This window comes from Oryzias latipes, chromosome 14 (genome assembly GCF_053564925.1).
Source record: "Oryzias latipes strain Hd-rR chromosome 14, Olatipes_Hd-rR_3.1".
In the NCBI taxonomy this organism is placed as follows: Eukaryota; Metazoa; Chordata; class Actinopteri; order Beloniformes; family Adrianichthyidae; genus Oryzias; species Oryzias latipes.
In genome coordinates this window covers 30,252,493-30,274,251 of record NC_136250.1, presented here as the reverse complement: position 1 = coordinate 30,274,251, position 21,759 = coordinate 30,252,493, and the positions used below count along the sequence as shown (strand labels likewise).

The 21,759-nt window shown below is 41.8% G+C and overlaps 1 protein-coding gene and 1 long non-coding RNA gene across 2 annotated transcripts; one reads left to right on the top strand and one right to left on the bottom strand.

Annotated features, from left to right (window-relative positions):
• Positions 1–519: 519 nt before the first annotated feature.
• On the bottom strand, positions 520–21,138 carry ponzr2 (plac8 onzin related protein 2). Its single transcript, XM_004076813.5, has 5 exons — positions 20,927–21,138; positions 2,864–2,960; positions 2,418–2,528; positions 999–1,159; positions 520–923 (listed from the first exon to the last, which is right to left on the bottom strand). Exons 3-5 carry the CDS (start codon positions 2,518–2,520, stop codon positions 801–803), a joined length of 387 nt encoding a protein of 128 aa, XP_004076861.1. The 5' UTR covers positions 2,521–2,528; positions 2,864–2,960; positions 20,927–21,138; the 3' UTR covers positions 520–800.
• On the top strand, positions 13,983–19,712 carry LOC105355700 (uncharacterized). Its single transcript, XR_910046.3, has 3 exons — positions 13,983–14,091; positions 14,367–14,508; positions 19,158–19,712. It is a non-coding gene; the product is annotated as an uncharacterized LOC105355700 (long non-coding RNA).
• Positions 21,139–21,759: the final 621 nt, after the last annotated feature.

Genomic DNA, 21,759 nt, shown 5'->3' with positions numbered 1-21,759 from the left:
CCTGTATCATCTGTTCAGTAGTAGTCATGTGATTCACTGAGACTGAATCATCATCATCATCATTATCATCACAGCTTTTCCCACAACAAAGCAAACTCTGGAGCCTCCATGCCAGACAATCCCTGCATCCTAAAAAAAGACACTCTGGCCTAGAAACCCGTTTTGAAGTCTGAAGTGAGAAATTCTGCTGACAAATTAGAGCCTTCGCTCTGAGACGGTCCAGCAGACAATGATGTCACAGAGTGGTCCAATGATGTCACAGAGTGGTCCATACTAAAAGTCACGGTTCGGAGTTTGTCCTGAAAGGACCAATGAGAAGAAGCCTTGAGGCCGGTCCTTCCCAGCCGTCAGGTTCTCCCCGCATCATTAACACTCATGAGAATGCAGATGAAACAGAACTGGCGTTTTGGAGGCGGTCCGATCTGTTGGAACCGACGTCGTCGAGCTCGTTAAATTTATGGATTCTTACTTTTGAAGCATCCGATACAAAGATTGCATTTTCAAACAAGGTGCAAAAACTTTCATTTGCTTTTTGTTTCTTTATTGTTAATAAAAGGGAAAAAAATGCAATAAATGTTAATTATTTCAAGCTGATTGATTCTTTACAGATTTATTTTGGCAAATCAGCTCTAGTGAAAAAGTGATTTTTCATTTCTTGGCAGCATTTTTATGACACATTCATGACAAAATCCTGCATTTAATGGTAAATTCCTCCTTCATTAAAAGTTTATTTACAAAGAGGTGTTCTGTTTTCTGAAAGTGGCTGTCCTTCTCGTTTACCGACTGCTGTGGCGTTGAGGTCATGTGTTTTTGGCGTTGATCATTACGACTGTAATCTCTCTGCTCTTCATCTCACGGGCCATCTGGCACCAGACGCAGGGCGTGCAGAAGGTGGAGTACACGCAGTCCCTGCAGATGGTTCCCTGCAGGCCACACACCGGGTTCAGATCATGGAGAACATGCGGCTGCAGAAAGCCACCAGTCAGAGAGCGGCTCACCTTGATGCCAAATCTGTGTCTCATGGAGACCCTGGTGGCCAAGGTGATGGGTGGGATCAGGCCTCCAAAACAGAACTCCAGCAGGGGGAGACAGAGGGGCTCACCAAACTTCTTGGAGGTGATGCAGGCGAAACATGGGAAACACCAGAAGGCAAAGCAGCCTTCAGTGGACAACAGACACCCAGAAGAGAAGCAGAGACAACCGTGAAACCAGAACGACAACTTGAGAAACAATCAGAGAAATGAGGAAATGAACAAATGTTTCCATCAATGCCTCAGGATGCTGACTGACAGCGTGACCTACTGTCCAAACTGAGGAGGCGGGGCTTCTGGTAAAAATGTAGAATAACCACATCTCTAATAAACACAAACAGTAGTTACGGTTTGAACAAAAGTTGCTTTCATGTCGAAACACTTTAAGAAGGCATCTATGTGTATTTAACCAAACCTAACCCCCCTCTGTAGATGTTTTTATCCCTTTTAACCCTTGTGCTATCCTAGGGACTTTAACATTGGAAGTGGGGTCATCTAGACCCACTAGAGGGCCCGGGTCGTAGGATAGCACAAAGGTTAAAGGAAGTTTTGAAAAAATACAAATCTAGTTTAGAACTTTAAGGCCTAATCAAACCTTTAAGGGAAACTGAGCAAATTCTGATCCATCTCTTTCAACATTTCTTCACATCCCAATTTTAACTTGTCAAAGATGTCAAAGGGGGTCGAACCTTTTAAAATCCTCACCTTAAGAAATGACTTATTAGGATGTTTATTTTGAACATCTGTTGTTGGATAGAAATCTTTAATCCGATTTTGTAAACGCAGCATCTTTTGTTGGATTCAGATTCAGATTCTCCGTTTACCTTTTCACACGAATTGAGGGAAATTCTAACTGAAAAACAAAAATCAACAAATGGTCTGGGAAAAATCTTTGGCAAATATCCAATCAGCTTTCTAATCCGATTCCCCTCTCAAAGTTTTCAGCTCCTTTTCATTTAGAAAAGGTTCAGGTCTTTTCGTAGTTTTATTTTGAAAGGATTTTAAAAGTTTAATGCGACTGTGCCACTTCCTGTCAGCAACTGTAACATTTGTAAAAGGTCATGGTGTCAGCAGACAGGAATGCTTAAAAAAATATGCTGTGCTTCCTTGTGTGGTCAGCACCCTCAGGTCAAAGGTTCAAATCCTGGTCGGGCCCATTCTGTTTGGAGGTTGGATGGTTCCCTTTTCCTGGCCTGGTACTGGTACTGACCTGGTTCTTGATACATGGTCGGTTTCCAACAAAACAGTGGCTTGGCCCCAGTTTGACCTCAATGTGTCAATTAAAATAAAAACTATACGTTCAGTTCTTTATTCAATGTTAGTGTACATTTTTTCCAGCACATCCAAGCGTTTTTTTCGGGTAGTTTGCAGAGCTCAGACACTCACACTGGGGCAGGTCTTTGAAGCAGTCGCACACCTCCGAGGTCCACTCCTGGGAGTCTCTGGACTCCATGACCGGCTGAGGTTGGGAGATCACCAACTTACTCATGATGACGTCTGGCAGAGAAGAGATGACGGTCAGGGATTCAGCAAAGTCCGGCTTAGTTTGATTAAACCAAATGAAAACCTTTAGCCCTAAAAGACTCCATTTGTGAAACAAAACCCCATTTAAGCAGAAAAAAAGTGAAATCCTAAAACCCCAAAATGTAAACTTCATATTAGAAAGTTTGGAGAATCTATTTATTCTAAATGAGATAAATCCTCACGAAGCATCTTTATCAACTTATACAGATTTTTTTCCATCAGAAAAGATTCAAACATGAACAGAAAAAGACTTTTTTGGTTCCATTTCTAGGAACGTCGTCCATCTCAGGTGTTTTCAGCAGACTCACCTGTTCAGTAGATGACCAGCGAACGGCTGTGGTTCTCGTCCGACACCAGAGGGTTTGATCTCTAGTCACGGCGGATGCCAGAACTGAAAAATCTTTCCTGGAGTCACGGCAGAAATATGTGTCAGAGAAGGAGCCGGACGCACCGGTTTGTCCTCCACCTACTTTCGCTCTATTCTGGTAGAAAACCATTTTATATTGTGAAACCACTTAAGCCTCTCATGGAAAAAGCGATGTAACTCCGCTTCAAAGACACATTTAAATGTTTCTCGTAAAAAAGAAAAAAAGTTTTTTGTTTTTTTTTTAAGAAAAAGGTGTGTTTTTATTTGAATGAAAATGGATGGAAATATTACATCAACTCAATTCTGTCGACATCATCATAAAAAAATCTGCTGCAGGCTTTTATTTTGTTAACATCACATCTTTTACACTAAAGTTTTAACTCAATACTTTTTTCAAGTTGGTAAAGGTTGTAAAAGGAAGCAATAAGGATGTAAAAACAGGGGAAAAGCTAAAAATTGGGTTAATAAACTGTCACAAAATTAGTAATAAAATATTTGTTAAAATGTCTAAAATTAATATCAAAGTGCTGGATTTGGCCTCTTTTAGATGGAAAACAGAAAAAAAAGATTGTAAAAAAGTCTAGGTCAGAAGGGTTATATAAGATAAAAAAGACATGGAAATCATTATTTAACCCCGCCCCCTAGTTTTAACCTTTTTATTTCTCTTTAAAGGTTTATATTTCATAGAGTCAAAGTCAATCCTGCTTTCTGACGGTCACTGGAGTTGGAAAAAAACACATTTTTCCAACATTTGTCTTTGTGCGATGACAGCAAGCGTTGAAGTGCGTCGAGCTGATCTGAAGCCAGTTTTTCCACCTCACGGCTTCTGCCATCTTTACCCCAAACATAACCGAAAACTTGATCAAACAATAGTCAGCCGGACGACACAAACGAGTCCGACTGTTACTCACGGCCAGGAAGGCCGCTTAAGGGCTGAGGATGTGAAGCTCTCCTCCAATTCAGAAGGCCACGCCCACTGTTGAGTACTAAGTCATCTTAACCCTTGTCCTATACTATGACCCCCCCTTCCATTGACGTGTTCTCCCTACCATGACAAAGGTGGATAAAGGTGGAAAGATTTCATGTAATCCATGGACACCAGTGAAGATCACAAATCATTGAAGAAAAAAGGTTTAGAGCTCTGTCTAGTGGGTCTAGATCAGTGTTTTTCAACCTTTTCTGAGCCACGGCACACTTTAACCTTAAAAAAAATCCCGCGGCACACCAGCATCCAAAAAAAAAAAAAAAGGCGAAACTCATGGTCTGTATTGATCTACAGTCCCTCCACAATCTCACATGCATTTTTGAGATAATTGTGTCAGAAAAAGCTGGAAACTGCAGCTGTTTTTTTTCTAAAAAATGCAATAAAAGTTAAGTTAGAAGATTTAAAAACAGTTTGATGTGTGTTCGTTGTTTCAAGACGTTTAACAACAGATCTCCTTGTGCGCTGTCAATCTCATGACCCAATGCATCATGGGAGATGTAGTGCATAAAACGGCTGGAGATCGGTTTTCGGAGCTTCAGTGTTTTGTTCACTTGTTCCACGGTCTAATACCGGATTCTGTGCAAAGCTACACCGCTTAAGACGAGCTTTAGCTGGTATTTTTGTTAGAACTGAGCGACTTTACGAGCTAAATCGGGACAAGGAAGTGAAGACTTTAACCACTTCTGATTGGTCAGACTGATTACATGTGATTAAGCTCCCCAAGAATGATTGGTGGAGACAGTTAAAGGGGCGGGACTTTTCCAAAATACAGCCGAAGGTGCAGCTGAATCGCGGTACTGTACAGTCATTCTTATCAAAATGTCTTTAATAAAATAAAATAAACGCAAAGAAAATGTATTTTACATCTTTTATATTCCTAACTCCTCAGTGTTTTATCAGGGCCTGTTTGGATGAACAGAGAGCTGAAATCTTGGAGATGGGAAATGTTTTTAGATCAGTTAATGAGGACAATTTCCCACGGCACACTTGGCCATCTCCCACGGCACACTAGTGTGCCACGGCACACTGGTTGAAAAACACTGGCCTAGATGACCCGACTCCCAATGGTAAAGTGCCTAGGATAGACCAAGGGTTACATATGACTTTAAAGATGAGATTTGACTAAAATACTGACAGACCAGCTGTGGCGCATAAAACCATCTGGAAGCAGACTGTAAATGTGTTTCTGATGTCAAGTCGGACCACCGCACTGTGAGCAGCAGCACAAGCCCCGCCCCCAGAGACAAACTCAATTGTCTCCAGTTACTTTGGTTTTTAAGTTAAGTTAAAAAAGGAAGTTCAAAAGTTGCTTTTGGTCAAAACAAACAAGACAACATTTATTTCTGTGTGAGGAAAAGAAAGAAAGAAAATAATTTTAAAGTAAAAAAACCAACGTGTGAAAAGTTTTTATGCTTGTGATCTCATTTGGATCTGAAGCTGAGACTTGAAATTTTACAGCTTTTAGGTGAGTCACGTTCAGTGTCAGGATTATTCCCTGAGCCTTTGTAAAGGTGAGTTCAGGAGCTGTAGCGTCATGTTGACTCACTGCTCAAACATTAAAAAATGAATTAAAAAGTTGTATTTTTCTGGCTGAAAGTTTCATTTCTTCCATCAGTGATGCACAGCGAGGAATCAGGGGGGTGTTTACTTTTGTGGGCAGGTAGCAGTGAGGTTTTCATGCCTTTGTCACCAAGAGGATGAGCGTCGGCTTGGAACCCAAAAGACGTTCTTTCTAAACTGGTTTCAGTAACAACAGCTTCCCAGAATGCAACAGCTGACTGCAGACAGGAGCAGTGATTGTGTGTGAGATAAAAGACGACTCTTCTCCCAGGGTTCAATTACCTTTTTAGAGAGCAAACTTTAAAGACAATTACATTTAGATGACTTTGACAAAGGAAATAAGAATTTGTGCAACTTTTGATCTTTTTTTCAAAGAAAACCCTCCATACCTTAGGTCTTTGTGCTGCACCTGAATGCCTCGCCTGTTTCTGTTATTGTAGATAAAACGTCTTCATTCCTTCACGCCACATATTTCCCTTTCAGACTCTGTAGATCAAATCCATTCAGGAGCGTCTTTACACGTTCTGGTTTCAAAGAATCAAGATGCATTAGGAGATGAGTTCAGTCTCCAGCACCGTCTAGGGCTTTTTGGTGTCACAACTCAAGGAGTCAATCACACAAGAACACACAAACAGCCTCGGGTCACAGACTTTTTGCAAGCTCAGCCATTCCAAGTTCAGCCAGGATCATTGTTCATATGTATTACAGTAATGACATACATGTACAGATGCAGTGTGGCACAGTTTGAATACTTCCTCACATTGTTGCATCTACAGTGAGTCAGAAGTCCTGATCTCTGCAGACCAGACCCGCATGGAGGGATTCAGGTTCCTGGAAATAAAACTCTGAATCCTGCATTTTCATTGATCTGATTGTTTTTTAGTTTGTACTCTTTAATATAAAGATTTCTATCAGAATAAAAGAGGGAAGTAAAACTTTTTGGGGGGAGTTGAAAGTCTGATACCCACAAAAAACATCACAGTTCTAGAGAAGATCTGCATGGAAGAATGGACCAACTTCTTTCACTTTCGGCTTCTCCCATCAGGGGTCGCCACAGAGAAACAACCCTTCCACGAGGATGAGTCGCATGGTCAACTTGGCAATGTTTTTACGCCGGATGCCCTTCCTGAGGCAATCCTCTCAATCCAACCGGGCTTGGGACCGGCACAGCAGCAGAGAAGGGAATAGGGAGCAGCCCGGATGCGAACCCAGGTTTCACGGACGGAAGACGCCGCAAACCAGCACAAGCTAAACCGGCCCCCCATGGAAGAATGGACCAACAAAAAACATAAAACAAGTACTGAGATAAACAAGCAAACAATAGTCTAATCAAGTAAACCTTAGGGGAAACGCTTTCTTTTAAAGCATAGTACTTACAGCGTAGTTAAGTGGTATTTACATGGTACTTTTTATGGGACTTACTGGGTACTTACATAGTACTTGCTGTGTGTTTATGTGGTACTATTTGGTTAATACTTATGTGGCACCAACTGGGTATTTATGTTGTACACACTGGGTTTTTAAATAGTACCTACTGGGCATTTACATGCTGTGTAAATGTGTCTTTTGTGGTACTTAGCACATGTAAGAACAAGGTAAATGGCGTATACTTATATAGCGCCTTTCTTCCTACAAGGACAAAGCGCTTTACAGTCACAGACCCATTCACCCAGTCACACACACATTCACTCACACATTCACACACTGGTGGCGGCTCCAGGTAAGTACCATGTGTATCAAGATAGCAGGTAAACAGAAACTACAGTGGAAGTACTGTGAAAACAACACCAGAATGGCAAAGAAAATGTGTATGTTGATCAATATTTGTTGGAGACAAAGTAGCCACACCCAAACAGACCCGGTTTGTTTTCTCTGTTCAGTTTTGTCTTGCAATCCTAGAAATTCTCAGATTTATTTAGCAACACATCTTTCTTGGCCAGTTCTATGCTAACTGCATAGAAAACACAGCAACATGCAACAAAGAATTTGATAAGATTACATGACAAGAAGTAATCAGAGCAGAATATGTTTTTACAATGCAGTTACTTCACCCTAACCAAAAAGTTTGCATTGTCTCATTGGGTAAGCTCAGAAGACTAAGTGTGTATGTACACTGAACAGGAAAGTAATACTCACATAAACATACCCAGCATTTAGTACTGAAAGTACCATGTAGTAAAGTGGAAATTGGGCTGACTTTCTTTTACAGACCAGTTTCATTGTACCTAAAAAGGTAGTTTCTCTGAAACTACTATGTCCTTTTAACCCTTGTGCTATCTTAGATGACCCCCCCTTCCATTGACAGCAAGCGTTGAAGTGCGTCGAGCTGATCTGAAGCCAGTTTTTCCACCTCACGGCTTCTGCCATCTTTACCCCAAACATAACCGAAAACTTGATCAAACAATAGTCAGCCGGACGACACAAACGAGTCCGACTGTTACTCACGGCCAGGAAGGCCGCTTAAGGGCTGAGGATGTGAAGCTCTCCTCCAATTCAGAAGGCCACGCCCACTGTTGAGTACTAAGTCATCTTAACCCTTGTCCTATACTATGACCCCCCCTTCCATTGACGTGTTCTCCCTACCATGACAAAGGTGGATAAAGGTGAAAAGATTTCATGTAATCCATGGACACCAGTGAAGATCACAAATCATTGAAGAAAAAAGGTTCAGAGCACTGTCTAGTGGGTCTAGATGACCCAACTCCCAAATGGTAAAGTGTCTAGGATAGAACAAGGGTTAAATGGTAAGTGCCACAAAACAATCTTGAACTTAACATGTAAAATTCACATCCAATAAAAAGTACTTCCTGTGTGCACACTGAGCTTCACCCAGTGCAGTGCTTAAGTATGCTGTGGGTAATTGAATGAATGAGAGTCAGGCGTGTAGCGTCCAGGAAGTGTGCGCTGAGGTGGTTCCCACTGGTGACCAGAGCTCAGACTTCTGACATTTCTCTCTCAATTTTCTAAAATCCTTGAAAAATGGTTTGCTTTGAATTTAAAATGTTTTTAGTATGTGCAGGTAAATGGACAGAATTCAAACCAGCAAAAGGTTCCACAAGGATCTGTCCTCGGTCCCTAACTTTTCATTTTGTTCATGAATGACAGTTTCTAAAATACTTCAGTTTCTGTTGTTTGCAGACGATACATAAGATAAGATAAGATAAGACAAGATAGGACTTTATTGATCCCCAGGGGGAAATTGGGTTGTCACAGCAGCCAAAAACAAGAAAAAATAGCAGTTGGAAAGTACGAAAAACACAAAAAAAAAACACATGAATTTTCTACTCCAGAACAAATTTACCTGAACTTATGGTCACTTTAAAAGAAGAGATTGCCAAGGTGAAATTTTTTTTTATGGAAAGAAATATTTCTGAATTGGAGAAAAAACAACGTTAAGGAATTCTAGAAATCACCAAACAGATGAAAATTCAAATATTTGCCAAGTTAACATTTGCAAAGTGAGAGAAGTAAAGATTGTTGGGGTTATGTTGGCTGAAAAGTTCAAATGAAAATCTCACATTAATCCTTTAAAAAAAGACAATTAATAAAAGCTATTTTAATTCTTTATAGATTTCTTGAGAGTTCTATTGTTTTTTATTTTACTGTATTGCAGTGACTGCCTCATAGTTTGGGGAAAAGCCTTTTCTGTCTATAAAAAGGCAGCGGAGGCAGCGGAGAACACTAATAATCTGAAAACGTCTGCAGATTAAGTTGATTTAAAAACTTTATTGTTTATGTTCAAACCAAAGTGTAAAACTCTCCCAAACATCTTTCAGTCCGTTTTTTTTCCCGTTTGCACTTTGAGACAGACACAGGTTCTATTGCATGGAGCTCACAATGAGCGAAACTACCAACAGTTTCCCTCAAAGACACGTTTCAGTATGGGATATTAAAAAAATACAAGCAGAAAAATGAACCAAGACATATGTTAGCTGGAGACCGAGATGGTTTAGGGTGGGGATAGAAATGTAGAAAATTAAAAAGTTTGTCGTTTCTGTTATTAATGTCGCCTTTCTGCACATGTAAAGGGAACTTATGGAAGGAACATTTGTTCATTCTGTTCCAATAGTTCAAGCCTAAAGAAGGGCAAATGTGTGTTTCCTTGTAGCACGAACAATAAACTATTCATAGTAGTACACTCATTTTTGCAAGGCAAGTTTATTTGTGTAGCACAATTCATACACAAAGTAATTCAAAGTGCTTCACAAAACAGGAAATGCATAAAAACACAATACTGTGCAAAGATTAAAAACATACATAATCCTTGTAAAATTTACTTTAAAAGACGGTAAAGAGAAAAGAACATGAACAGATGTGTGGATAAGGACCCTTCAGTTATATTCACAGCTGAACAGGAATATTTTAATATTTATACCTCAGGGGCCGGCCTCCTGTTGATACCCAGAGTCAAAACTAAACAAGGGGAATCAGCGTTTCAATATTCTGCAGCTAAAATCTGGAACAGCCTCCCTGAAGTCGTAAGACAGGCCTCTTCTGTGTTCATGTTCAAATCTAGACTTAAAACATTTCTGTTTAGCCGTGTATATGACTGAAAGGTCCTATCTGGTCCTATCTACACTTTTCTTTCCTTTCCTTCCTTTATTTTTAAATCAATTTTCAAATTTTTTCTTTTCTTTTAAAGTAAATTTTACGTTGATTATTTCTATGATGTATTGTGATTTTAATGCATTTTTCTGTTTTGTGAAGCACCTTGAATTACTTTGTGTACGAATTGTGCTACACAAATAAACTTGCCTTGCCTTGCCTTGCCTTGATATGGCTGTTAAAGTTCAGGTCAGAGTATGATGACCCCTAGGTTTCTGACTTGATTTGAAGCTTTTAGAGACAGCGAGTGAAGTGAAGTGGACAGCTGACACTTTCTCTTTGTTTCTGTGGACCAAAGACGATGACTTCGGTCTTATCTGAGTTTAGCATCCAAGCACTGATCTGTTGGATGCAACAAAAAACTAAATGTCTCCTTTTTTTTTTATTAACAGTTTGATTTTCCTGGATTCTTTTTCTTGTTCCGGCTCTCATAGTGCATCCCTCATTCACATCACAGCCTCTCTCTGATCTTTTTCAGTGGGAGAATTTCAACAATTGGAGGCTGACTGAATATTTTTTAGCTCCACTTGTACCTGATTGACAAGCTGTGAGGAAGAGAAGTGTGCAGAAAAAAACACTTTAAAAGTAAAGTAACGAAAAGTAAAGTGAAGTGAATGTCCCAGAGCTGTGCTGTGAAACGAAAATGTGAAGGAAGTCATTTCCTCCAGACTGAAAGAATCTGCAGGTAGATGTGTCATTCAGCAACACTTTCTTTTCATTTTACTTTCACTTTTGTGGAGAAACTTGAGTTGTTTGGGAGGTTTTTGAGTTTCAGTCAACGCTCCTTTTGAACTTCACTGAGCATGCTCTGAACAGAACCAGCCTTCCCTCTCTTTACCACAGACCCCACAAGCTTCATGATCGTCTAAAAAAAATGACCATCATGCATTTCTTTGATGGTTGCAAAAGCTTGTGATCTTGGAACTTGGCACCATGACGTGGAGGCGAGACCTCTGCAGCCGCTCTGCTTCCGCTGATAAAGCTTTCCCAATATTTGATCTGGACTGATGGCTGCAAGACGCGGCGTGATAAACCGAGCCGGGTTCAGCCCGATCCTGCTGCTGCGGCTCTCCCCCGCTGACCTCAAACCACATAAAGCTGCAGAACACGTGACACGTTACAGGCCAATGAACGCGCGGCTCTGGGGTTCACAAACACGCTTAAACCATCTGAGCATGTGCAGCTCTGGAAGCATCACAGAAACCAGGAAAGTGTCTGATTTTGTTTTTTTGTACTTTACATTCAGGGGCTGATAAGAAATAAAAATCTTTCAGTTTATGCTCATGTTGGCATCAGAAACAGCAAATCATTCAGTCTCTCCAACGATTCCTGGTATGTCTGTGAACCCAGAAGAACTTAACCTAAAAATTCACCTTTTTATGCTAAACTATTTCATTAAATCTGCAGGTTTTCATCAAATCCCTTTTTTTAATTTGTGCAATTTTAGCATCTCCAGCTTGTTTTAAGTTGCTTCCCTCTTGGTTTTATAGATATGCTGAACAGCATCTGCACAAAAATCTGAATTTTGTTTATTTACATGTTTTCACAGACATTTTACAGCAGAACCAAAGTACTTTTTTTCCACTGTTCTTTTTAGTAATGGCAGCAACTAACAGCAGCCAAAAAATAAAACTAGAGAAATATAAACAGAAAGAAAAAAAACAGGGTTAAAAAAGTTTTTTCTTTTAAAAGTGCAAGAATTTCTAAAAGAAATTGGGACATAACAGGTCAGTCGGATAATCCATACTTCCTGTTTTCTTATTTACAATGTCCCCCCTCCCATCTGAGTACAACCCCTCCCTGACCCGTAAAAAAGTGAAATGACAGCGAGCAGTTGGTTTGTTGATGAAGCAGAGAGACACGACCTCCTCAGGGAGAAGCTGTGGATCAGACGGAGACGCTCCAAACTCCAGGAGCTTCAGACAGAAACTCATTCTGGAGTCAAAACATCTCATTTAGAGGAGAGAAGAAGACTAAAGCCACAGTATGGTCTTTTTTATTCAACATATTAGGATACGGGTCAACAATGTGGCTCAAATGCTGACATGGAAGTCAGGCTAAAACTATGCACAAATCGACAAAAAGACCTAAAAAAAAAAGAAGGTTTTTACCAAAGTGTTTTGTGAAGATGTAAAGAAAGATTTATGAGGTTGAAGGTTTGCTTCTGTCACCCTGTAAAAAGGCTAAAGAGCAAACTTTTTCCAATTTTGATTAAAAAATAGCAAACATCAAATCCAACCTCCTTGATGGTTCAGACGTCCCTGGAAAGCTTTTCATCAGGAGTTTGTGAGGCGTTCTACAGCGCTCGTAAACCCCCACATGCTCACCAGTCCTAACTGTTTTCTTCTCAGGCAGGTCAAGAGCAGACATTAGAACTACCAGCTGCTGACAAGCTCAATAAATCCACTGACCCTTCAAACGCTGAGATAAAACCGAGCAGCTCTTCTCAGCTGCTGTCTGCAAATCTGGAAAATAAAAACTGCTGGCAGAAGACCGTAAGAAGATATAAAATTCCCAACGTCTGTAGTAATCAGTCAGGAGGGAAGGTCGATTCGAAAAAAGAAGACGAGGTTTCGAAGAACAAGAAAAAGTGTCACAATCACTGGGCTAAATCAGGTTTTTACTTCACTGTGGCAAGTCTCAACACACTCACCCACACACAAACACACAATTCAGATGTGGGGCTCCCTTCCTGCTGAGTGTGCTGCAGATAAACCTGTTGAACTGGAGGGGCGAGGAGCAAACAGCGCCTGCGTGATCAGAGCAAACAGCCGGCAGAGCTGCAGCCCTTTAGGCCTGCGCAGTTCACCGTCCGTCTACCTTCAGCACGGCCGGCTGCACACTGGACCACCGTCACGAGGCCTCCGCCAGGTGAACAAGTTCAGCAGCAAGTCAAACAGCCATACATGAAAAACACGGTTCATTCACGTGCTGGAGCTCAGCATGAAGCTGCAGATGAGGCTGCAGCTGCGCATGAAGCTGCAGATGAGGCTGCAGCTGCGCATGATGCTGCAGATGAGGCTGCAGCTGCGCATGACGCTGCAGATGAGGCTGCAGCTGCGCATGACGCTGCAGATGAAGCTGCAGATGAGGCTGCAGCTGCATAAAACAAAGCAATACTAAAGAGTAATGAGACAAACAAAACGAAAGCTACAAACTACAGCAATCATCCAAAGGACAAGAGATTTTCGCCCCCCGGTGTTCAGCATGGGGAGGTGCAGTTTAGATTCAAATGAAATGAAAAGCCTGCAAAATGTGAAAAAATGCTGCTAAATGTCAGATCACATATTTTTTTAAAGAATTACTTTTTAGGAATTAAGTTTATTTTTAGATGATTTTTTTTGTTCGCTTTAAGACGAATCAAAAAAGATTTATCTATGAAGGAAACTATCCATAAATCTACTTTGAATCTTCTAAAGTTTATCATGAGCATAAACTGCACTTCAAATCAAGAAAAAAGCTGAGCAAAAATAGAAAAAATAAGTTCCTCAGAAATAAAAATAAAAAAACATTTTAAACAGAGTTCAGGGAAAATGTTTGACTCCATATGAAAGAAGACTTTTTTTTCAGTACAGTATTGCAGATGCAGGAAGATTTTCCCCTTTTGAGGTTTTTTTTCTGGTTGACCCACTTTCCGCACTTCCTAACAGTATATTAAATTGAAAACATGTGCAGCGTATAGAACAGCACCTCTCTGAGCAATCTGAAGGTTTTAATTTGAAGAGCTTGGATGCAGACACATGTTTCGCAGCATGAGGACGGGTCTGTGAAGACCCCTGCAGCCCAGAGCAGGAACAAAAAAATCTGCAGAGGTCTGGAAACTGAGCTGCTGACTCACCACAGTTACTCCTGAGGTTCACTGTGGCTTTAAATCCGGCACATGATCTCATGAACCTGGAACCCAAAAAGATCTGGGTCAAAAAAGCTGGCGGGGGGGGGGATTAGTGTTGAAATGAGACAGCAGAGTAAAGCAGTGAGTCTGGCAGAGCACACACACGGAGGATCTTTACTGCTATCTGGTACTTTTGAATCTCTTTGCTACATCTGTAGATTTGTGGAAATCTTGCTGTTTTTTTGTGTTGCTCAGAAACTTAAGAGGCAGTTATGGGACAAAACATTCAAAGAGGGAAAGCTGCAGGTTTGCTGATAGTTTGATGTTGAGGCTGCTGACTTGACAGCTGTAACTGAACACAAGTCTCAGAAAGGATTTCTAAATCCATGTTGGGTCAAAAACTCTTCTTTTTGTAATAAACGTTCATTCAGTTTTTCTCTATATTCTTTCTTTTCTCCTCAGCATTTGCAGCAGAGACCCTGGTTCCGATCTCTCCACAGGAACATTCGGTTCTCTCCCAGCTAGGACTGCTGGTCTGGGTCTCCGGGGTCCAACAAGGACCAGAACTCTAACTCTCCTTCAAGTCCAGCCCTTCAGCAGCCAGGTTGGTGCTCCATTTCCAGAACTAATGAAACGAAAAAACCTGGAAGGAAAGGATGCTGCCATTTTCCTTTTGTGTCTTTGTCTTTCCCCGACAGAAAAGTGTTTTTTTATTAAAAAAAATGACAAAAGTAGAATGAAAAGTTGCAGCTTTATCAACTTTGGAAAAAGTTCCTGTGATCGGTCGAATGTTGGTTCAAACTTCATCCTTCAGGAGTCTCCTACTATCCTTCGGTCACACCAGATGTACACGTTTTAGACTTTATACAATTTTGAGTTGTTCATACGAATCCTGACTTTTAGAAATTCTTTTAAAAGTCTTAACGTCGCTGCATGCTCAATGATAACGGAATTTCTGATTCCTAAATTAAAAGAAAAAGAAAATCAAGAATACCGATGTATAACAAACTGTTTGATCCATGAATTTGATATCATCATCATCATCATCGGGGGGGGGTTATGCCCCTTCCCGGTGCGTAGAGCCGACCAAAAAACACAAGGGTCTTCCATATTTTCCTGTGCCAGAAGCTCAGCATCCTTCATAACAACCCCATAAGGTTAAACATCTCCCGCAATAACGTCTGTCCACCGAGTACGGGGTTTGCCTTGAGGTGGTTTCCAGCCCGCAGCCCCTGGGTTAAACTGCAAGATGGCTCGCGTCGGATGGAAAGAGGGAAGACAGAGAACGTGGTCGAACCATCTGATGCGGCGTTGCGCAGCCAGGCAGGAGGCTTGGGGCTGGCAGGTTTGGGCTCTTAAGGCTCTAGAGACCTGTTGGGGCCACTTGATGGTCTCAATGTCGAAGCCATCTATTCTTAAGCTCTTATTTTAGGGCCATGTCTCCAAACCATAAAGCAGGATGGAGAGTACAGCTAGGTTGTAGATCCGGAGCTTTGTCTTGCGCGTGATGTTTTGATGACGCCACAGTGTTTTTTTGAGAGACTGCAGAGCTGATGCTGCCAGAGCCCACTCTGCAGGTGATCTCTGGTTTTAGGTCACCGTTAGCCTTCACTATGGATCCCAGGTATGTAAAGCCCTTCACAGGCTCGATGACATCGTTGCGGAGCCGGAGGGGGGGTGGGTCTGGGCTATCACCAACTTGCATGAATTTGGTTTTTGTCCAGTCACCTAGAGACCATACTTTTTTGCTTCTTCGCTGTAAATGCTTAGAGCGTTTTTTAGCTGGCTGAGGGATGTGCTGAACAGGATGGTGTCGTCGGCATACTCCAGGTCCGTCAAATGGTAATTGCCAAGAGACACATCAGGGACTTGCTCACAGACCCGGGACATCAGCTGATCTATGATGCAGTTAAAAAGCTCAGGAGCTTCGAACACCACTGGAGATGGGAAACTATTCTGAGTCTTTGTCATTTACGCGGACACAGCTTTCTGCATTGCTGTAGAGCAGACTAAACAGAGAAACAATCTTGGGTGGTGCTCCAAAGGTCTTTAGGATATTCTACAGTGAGGTATGGCAGACGGTGTCAAATGTAGCCTTTAGATCTATAAACACAATGTAGAGATGGCGATCTTTACGGAATTCCAAGGTCTTCTCTATGAGTAGAGGGACGGCAGAGATGTGGTTTGTTGTGGAGCGGTTGAGCATAAAGCCGGCCTGCTGGGGATGTCGGCTGCTTCTGATGGCTGGGAGAGCATAGTTGAGCAAGATCCTGGTGAAGAGCTTGCCAGGAATGGAAAGAAGTGTTATGCCTCTGTGGTTGTTGCAGATAAGCTTATCACCCTTGCCTTTCCAGAGGGACAGAATAACCCCTCTAGTCCAGTCCATTAGAAGCCTCTCTGACTCCCACACCTCATTAAAGATGTGGGTTAGCCACTCGATCATGCCCTCTCCACCTGACTTTAACATCTCAGCAGTTATGGCACAAATACCGGGAGCTTTCCCGTTCTTAAGATGTCTTAGAGTGGCTCTGACTTCTTGGGATGTGAAATGATCTGTTTTACAAACAGCGCTGAGGACAGCACTGTTTGCAGCCACTGGGCTGATGGGAGTCGGTTGAGACAGTGCTGTGCTGCAGGAGGCGGCTAAAATGGTCTTTCCGGCGCTTAAGGCAGTTTTCTTTTGTAAAAAGTTTGCCATCGGCGTCTTTCACCAGGGCTGTCTTTATGCGTGGACCACCGCGGGCTTGACGCAACAGATTGAAGATGCTGCTAATGTTGTTGTTTTGAGATGCAGATTCGAGGCGCTGGGCTTCAGATTGCAAGAACCTCTCTCTGTCCTCAGCTATGGCCACGTTTGCTGGGTCAGTCGGCGGTACTCTTTCAAGTTACCACGGAGCCGGTGTTGTCGTCGTTGATCAATGATCTTAAAAGTCCTCTCTGATATCCAATACTTTCTTGGGAGGGGGGGGGGGGGGTTGGGAGCGTCTGAGGACAGTGTGCACCACCTGGATGACAGTTTGCTTGAATGTCCTCCAGTCTGTTACCTTGTTAGCAGCGACGGAGGAGCTGAAATCTGTGGTGATGTTAGGATCGCTGAGTGGGAAATAGTTCAGACAGGGCTGAGTATTCCGGAGCTGGTTGGCTCTTAGCTTTAGTTTAATGTTTAATGTGGGCTACCAGCAGGCGATGGTCTGTATTGCCAAACTCTGCTCCTCTGTACACACGACAGTTGGTAATGAGGGATTTCCAACGTCGGGATATATGGATGTGATCCAGTGCCCTCCGAGTTCTGCCATCTGAACTGTACCAGGTCCAGTGATGGATACGTTTCTGGGGGAACCAGGTATCAGCAATGCAGAGGTTGTTATGGTGGCAGAGTAAGGGGAGGAGGTCGCCGTTGTCGTTTGTGAATATGTCAGCAAAAGTTGTGCCGACTGGAGAGCCGGTGGACCGGTCCCTGTAGAATATAGTGGCATTGGGATCAGTAAGGATGATGGGGATGTTGTGCGATGAAATTAGACTAATAGCCTGGTGGAGTTGGTCATAGAACGCATCAATATGGTATTTGATATACCATATTATTTATTCACTTTTTTCCATTGACCCGCAAATTCTTCTTTTCGGTATTTTCTGGGTGTGCGTCTGCTGCCAGAAATTCCACAATTTTGACTCAAACATTACACACAGAACTGGTTCAAGTCAAATAAATGGAGTACATTTGAGTTTGTCAGAAATGCCAGAACAATGCAGAATCAGCTCCAAAACCAGGAGTACAAAAAAACAAAACAAAAGTAGACCTGGGGGGTATTCCAGAAAGCATGTTTAAACTCCCCTGACTTTAAGCCTGAACTCTGGCTGAAATCCACCTGAACTTGCTTACTCTGGGTATGTCGGTTCCAAAAGGCCGGATATGAGTTAGCGTAATTACGCTCGACTTGGTAACCCTGGGTTAATGCACGTGCACAGCAGGTACATAAAGACATTCTCAATGGATCGCCAATTTCCGGAGTCACCATGGAAACGCGTGGAGAACCAAAGAGAGCGCTATACTTTAGTGAGACGGAGTCTGAGATTTTAATGACGGCATATGAAGATTATACGTCCATCAAAAAAGTAATACAGCTGTATCATCAACAAAAGAAAGAGTTTCTGCTTGGAGAAAAAGAACGAACGGCCAAAGTAAACGCACGAGTTATCTCATTTCTATTTTCATTGTGACGCATGTGTGTATATATATATATATATTAAAAAAACGTATCCAACTTAAATGAATTGATTCAACAAGTAACAATTGAGTATAACAATATCCTGGCTTTATCCTGATTCCTGGATTTAATATATCAATATTTTTTTACAACTCAAATTACATATTTATCTAACTAAATGTCATATTACTCCTTTTCAGTTAAATGTTTTACGATCTTAATTTATTGTAATTCTTGATCTCTCATATGTCTAAGTTTGAGCCTGCAGATATGCTCATTTTTATAACAATAAAATGAAAGAAACAAGAATTCAATATATGTAATTTACCATTTCTCCAACTTTAACATTACACCACTAACTAGTAGCGGTACTATATAAACTCATTATCCTCTCCTTCCCTCTCCTTAATGGTGCATAAAGACTTAAGTATAGTAGGACAAATAACTCAGCAAAACACAGTAAAACAGCTAAACACATTTGGTCAAAAACCCACACTTAATCCCGAGTCTGTCCAGACAGGCAAAGGGAATGGTATCCCACAATTCCTTGCAGTGCCGATCTAACAGCAGCACCAGAGTTACACCTACTTAATTGAATTAATTTGAATGAAAGTAAAATAACTGTCTGATGACTAGGTGTTATTTTTTAGCTGACTTCTGGAAGAGAGGAAGCTCTGTGTAACTCCAAAATAACAAAAAAACTTCAGTTTCTGCTCAAATCGTCAAATAATTTTATCATTTAATATATCAATTGAAAAATACTAGACAAATACAGAATAAAGACGTTAAAATAATTGTGTTTGAGGTTTTGGTTCATGCAGAATGGTCATGCTGAGCAATAGCCCCTCCTACTGGTCATTGAGGTTTACTACAAACTGACTTTACTTTTTTTGGCATCTTCCTTATTCAGGATTTTTGTTTTGAAGACATTTGAACATTTTGGTGAACTTTACTGCTCCACAACCACACATGCAAATGGCACCAACATGTTGGATTTTCCCGGTCTTTTAAACCGGACGTCCTGCTCATCCTCAGTTCTGTCCTACAGAGCCTCATCGGCGCCGGGACTCCTGCGGTCTGCAGACGCGGTTCTGGGAGTCAGAGGGATGGAGGGCAGCACGGATCCAAAGAACCCCACACCTGTTCAGGCTGAGCCCTCGAGCCACCTGAGGAGCCAACAGAACCAGACGGACTCTTTCCTCACTGCAGCCCGCCTCCTCCGGGGGGGGTGGCTGGAGGAACCCAGCACGCCAAGATGCCAGTCCAGTAGTTTGGTTAGCTCCATTAAAGTTCTGAATCCAGCTGAGGTTTGGAGCAGGAACTCCAAAAGCAGGACCGCTGGCCCGAGCGGTGATGAGTGTTCTGAAGCTGACCAGACGCCTGAGGGCCCAGTATCGGTTAGAAGACAGACAGACCGGGCTGGACGTGACACGGGAGGGGCGTCCGTCCGGATTTCAGGGTGCCGGATGGCCTGCAGGCAGAGCAGGAGGTTCAAAGCTCCGGTTCTGCCTGCAATCACTGAGATTTAGGTTTTGGAAGGTCTCATGTCACCAAAACGACCTTTGATTGTTCTGATTTTGTCATTAAAAAAAAACAACTTTAATTCTATTGAAGTGATATTCATTAGAACCAGCAGCTGTTCTTACAATTCTTTCTTCCCGCACCTCTGGGCAAACATGTGACCCCCCCCCCCCCCACACACACACACACACACACACAAACACACACACAAACTCACCAAAATTTGTACCTGATGAAAATTTATTTTGGACATCATAGTGAACAACACCCCAAAAATGACGACATCACAGCAGAAGAAGCCATAAAAAAATCCACAAACGAAAAATCAAAATCAGATGTCAGGATATCCAAAGGATGTTTGAAAACTATTATGGGATGCAAATGGAACCTGCAGCTTGGCCATTCTGTGGCAAAGTGTGAATATCTCCCCCCATTTTCCCTACATTTGGGAAACCTGTTCCATCAAGTCTACAACCACAACTGAAGTTTCACTGACCTTTGACCTCTTGATATTTAAAATAAAATAATAAAGTAAATGAAATCCACTTTAGTACCTCCAATAAATTTAAACTCCATCACCTCCTGTAGCATTTTAAGAAGCTCCTGGAAGAAAAAAAAAGTTTGGTTTTAAAGTTTGTAGTTTGGAAACGGCGTTTACGTGGCGTTTCCTCGTTGCTCACATTTTTTTTTTTACTGGAATATCGCGAAAACTTACTTCAAGAATATGACATACGATACGACCATATTAGGAATGTGGTGAACAAAAAGAAAGCCAGGGAAATGTAAAAATGTTTGCAGATTCTTCTAAAAGCACATCGGTCGTAACGCCCTTAAAATGGTTGCTAAGGAGATAAAAACTGCCATTTTGAAAATGACTGTGAAAGACAGAAAGGAAGAATAAATGGCGCCCCGTCCACCTATGAGGGTGGGTCAAAACGTATATATATATATATATTCATAATTGCTGAAAAAGTGTTAACTACTCTAGAAAATACTTATCATCATCCTTCCACCGCCATGCCTCAGTGTACACCCCACTTCAGATATTTGTCTAAAGAATGAATGGGTCAACATTTTACAGCGTTTGTTTTTAAAATGCTATAAAATAATTAGGAATACAAATGAGAGCATTGAGACTTGACTCTGTAACACCCAGTGTGGTGTTTAAAGAGATTTCCTGTAACTTGTTTTAGTTGCTCAAAGGCTTCACTGCGCAGCAGAACATTCATTTGGTGATACAGTTGAGCAGCAAAAACCGCACGACTTGCAGAAGCAGCAGACTTTTAACACATTTACCTGAGGCTTGTAGAGTCTGAGACCAGGCTTTCAGTCCTTTTTTGTATTCTCTCAGGTTTACATGACTAAATCTGAAGGCGCCTAAACCTGTGGAAATCCCATTGATGATCTAATGGATGCCTGAATGACTCAGAAACTGCTGATTGAATGGAGGTGGTACGCCTGCTGTTCATCAATCACCTGTGCGGAGTTGAGTGGAGCACCTGGACACCCCACCCACGTCCTTTCTTTAACCTCTTTATATTTACATCTTAAAAAAAGCTATAAAAACACCAAAGTGTGACGTTTGTCCTTCACGTTTGAAGCTGCCGACACAAACGCATTCAGGAACCATTGGAAGGTTTAAACCCCTCCAATCCAACCCCCAAATCAGGGCTGCTCACCCCCCCCTGACTGTTTTCCAGATCTCCAAGACTTGTTAGCTGCTGATTAGCTCAACCAGATTGAATGAACACACCTGGTCCAGGTAACCACCAGCGGAAAGCAGGCAGTGTGGTAGATCTCCAGAGCAGGATTGAGCAGCCCTGCCCTAAATGCTGAGTGTCAAGCTGGACAGCTTCAGGTCCCATTTTTAGCCTTTAAATGGCTCCATCATGGATTTAAACCCAGTCTACCATCCTAAGGATAGACACTCTACCACGGGGCCGTCGAACTATGTGGTGAATCTTTTAAAGATGAGTCAGAGATCAGATTCCGGAGAAACTTTCCTAAATTTAGGCAAAAAAGATTTTCCCAGAATGTCAAATGTAAATCATTCTAAATAGAAATTTACTTATTGTGCAGCGTTTATGAACCCTGGTAGAACTGAACTAGTTTCCAAATCTGATATTTTT

What these genes read in the sequence shown, in the direction of transcription:
- ponzr2 (XM_004076813.5), bottom strand. Translation starts at nt 2,520, where the DNA reads ATGAGTAAGTTGGTGATCTCCCAACCTCAGCCGGTCATGGAGTCCAGA. An exon ending in CTTCAAAGACCTGCCCCAGT is followed by an intron (nt 1,160 to 2,417) that starts GTGAGTGTCTGA and finishes TGTCCACTGAAG; the next exon opens with GCTGCTTTGCCTTCTGGTGT. An exon ending in GACACAGATTTGGCATCAAG is followed by an intron (nt 924 to 998) that starts GTGAGCCGCTCT and finishes TGTGGCCTGCAG; the next exon opens with GGAACCATCTGCAGGGACTG.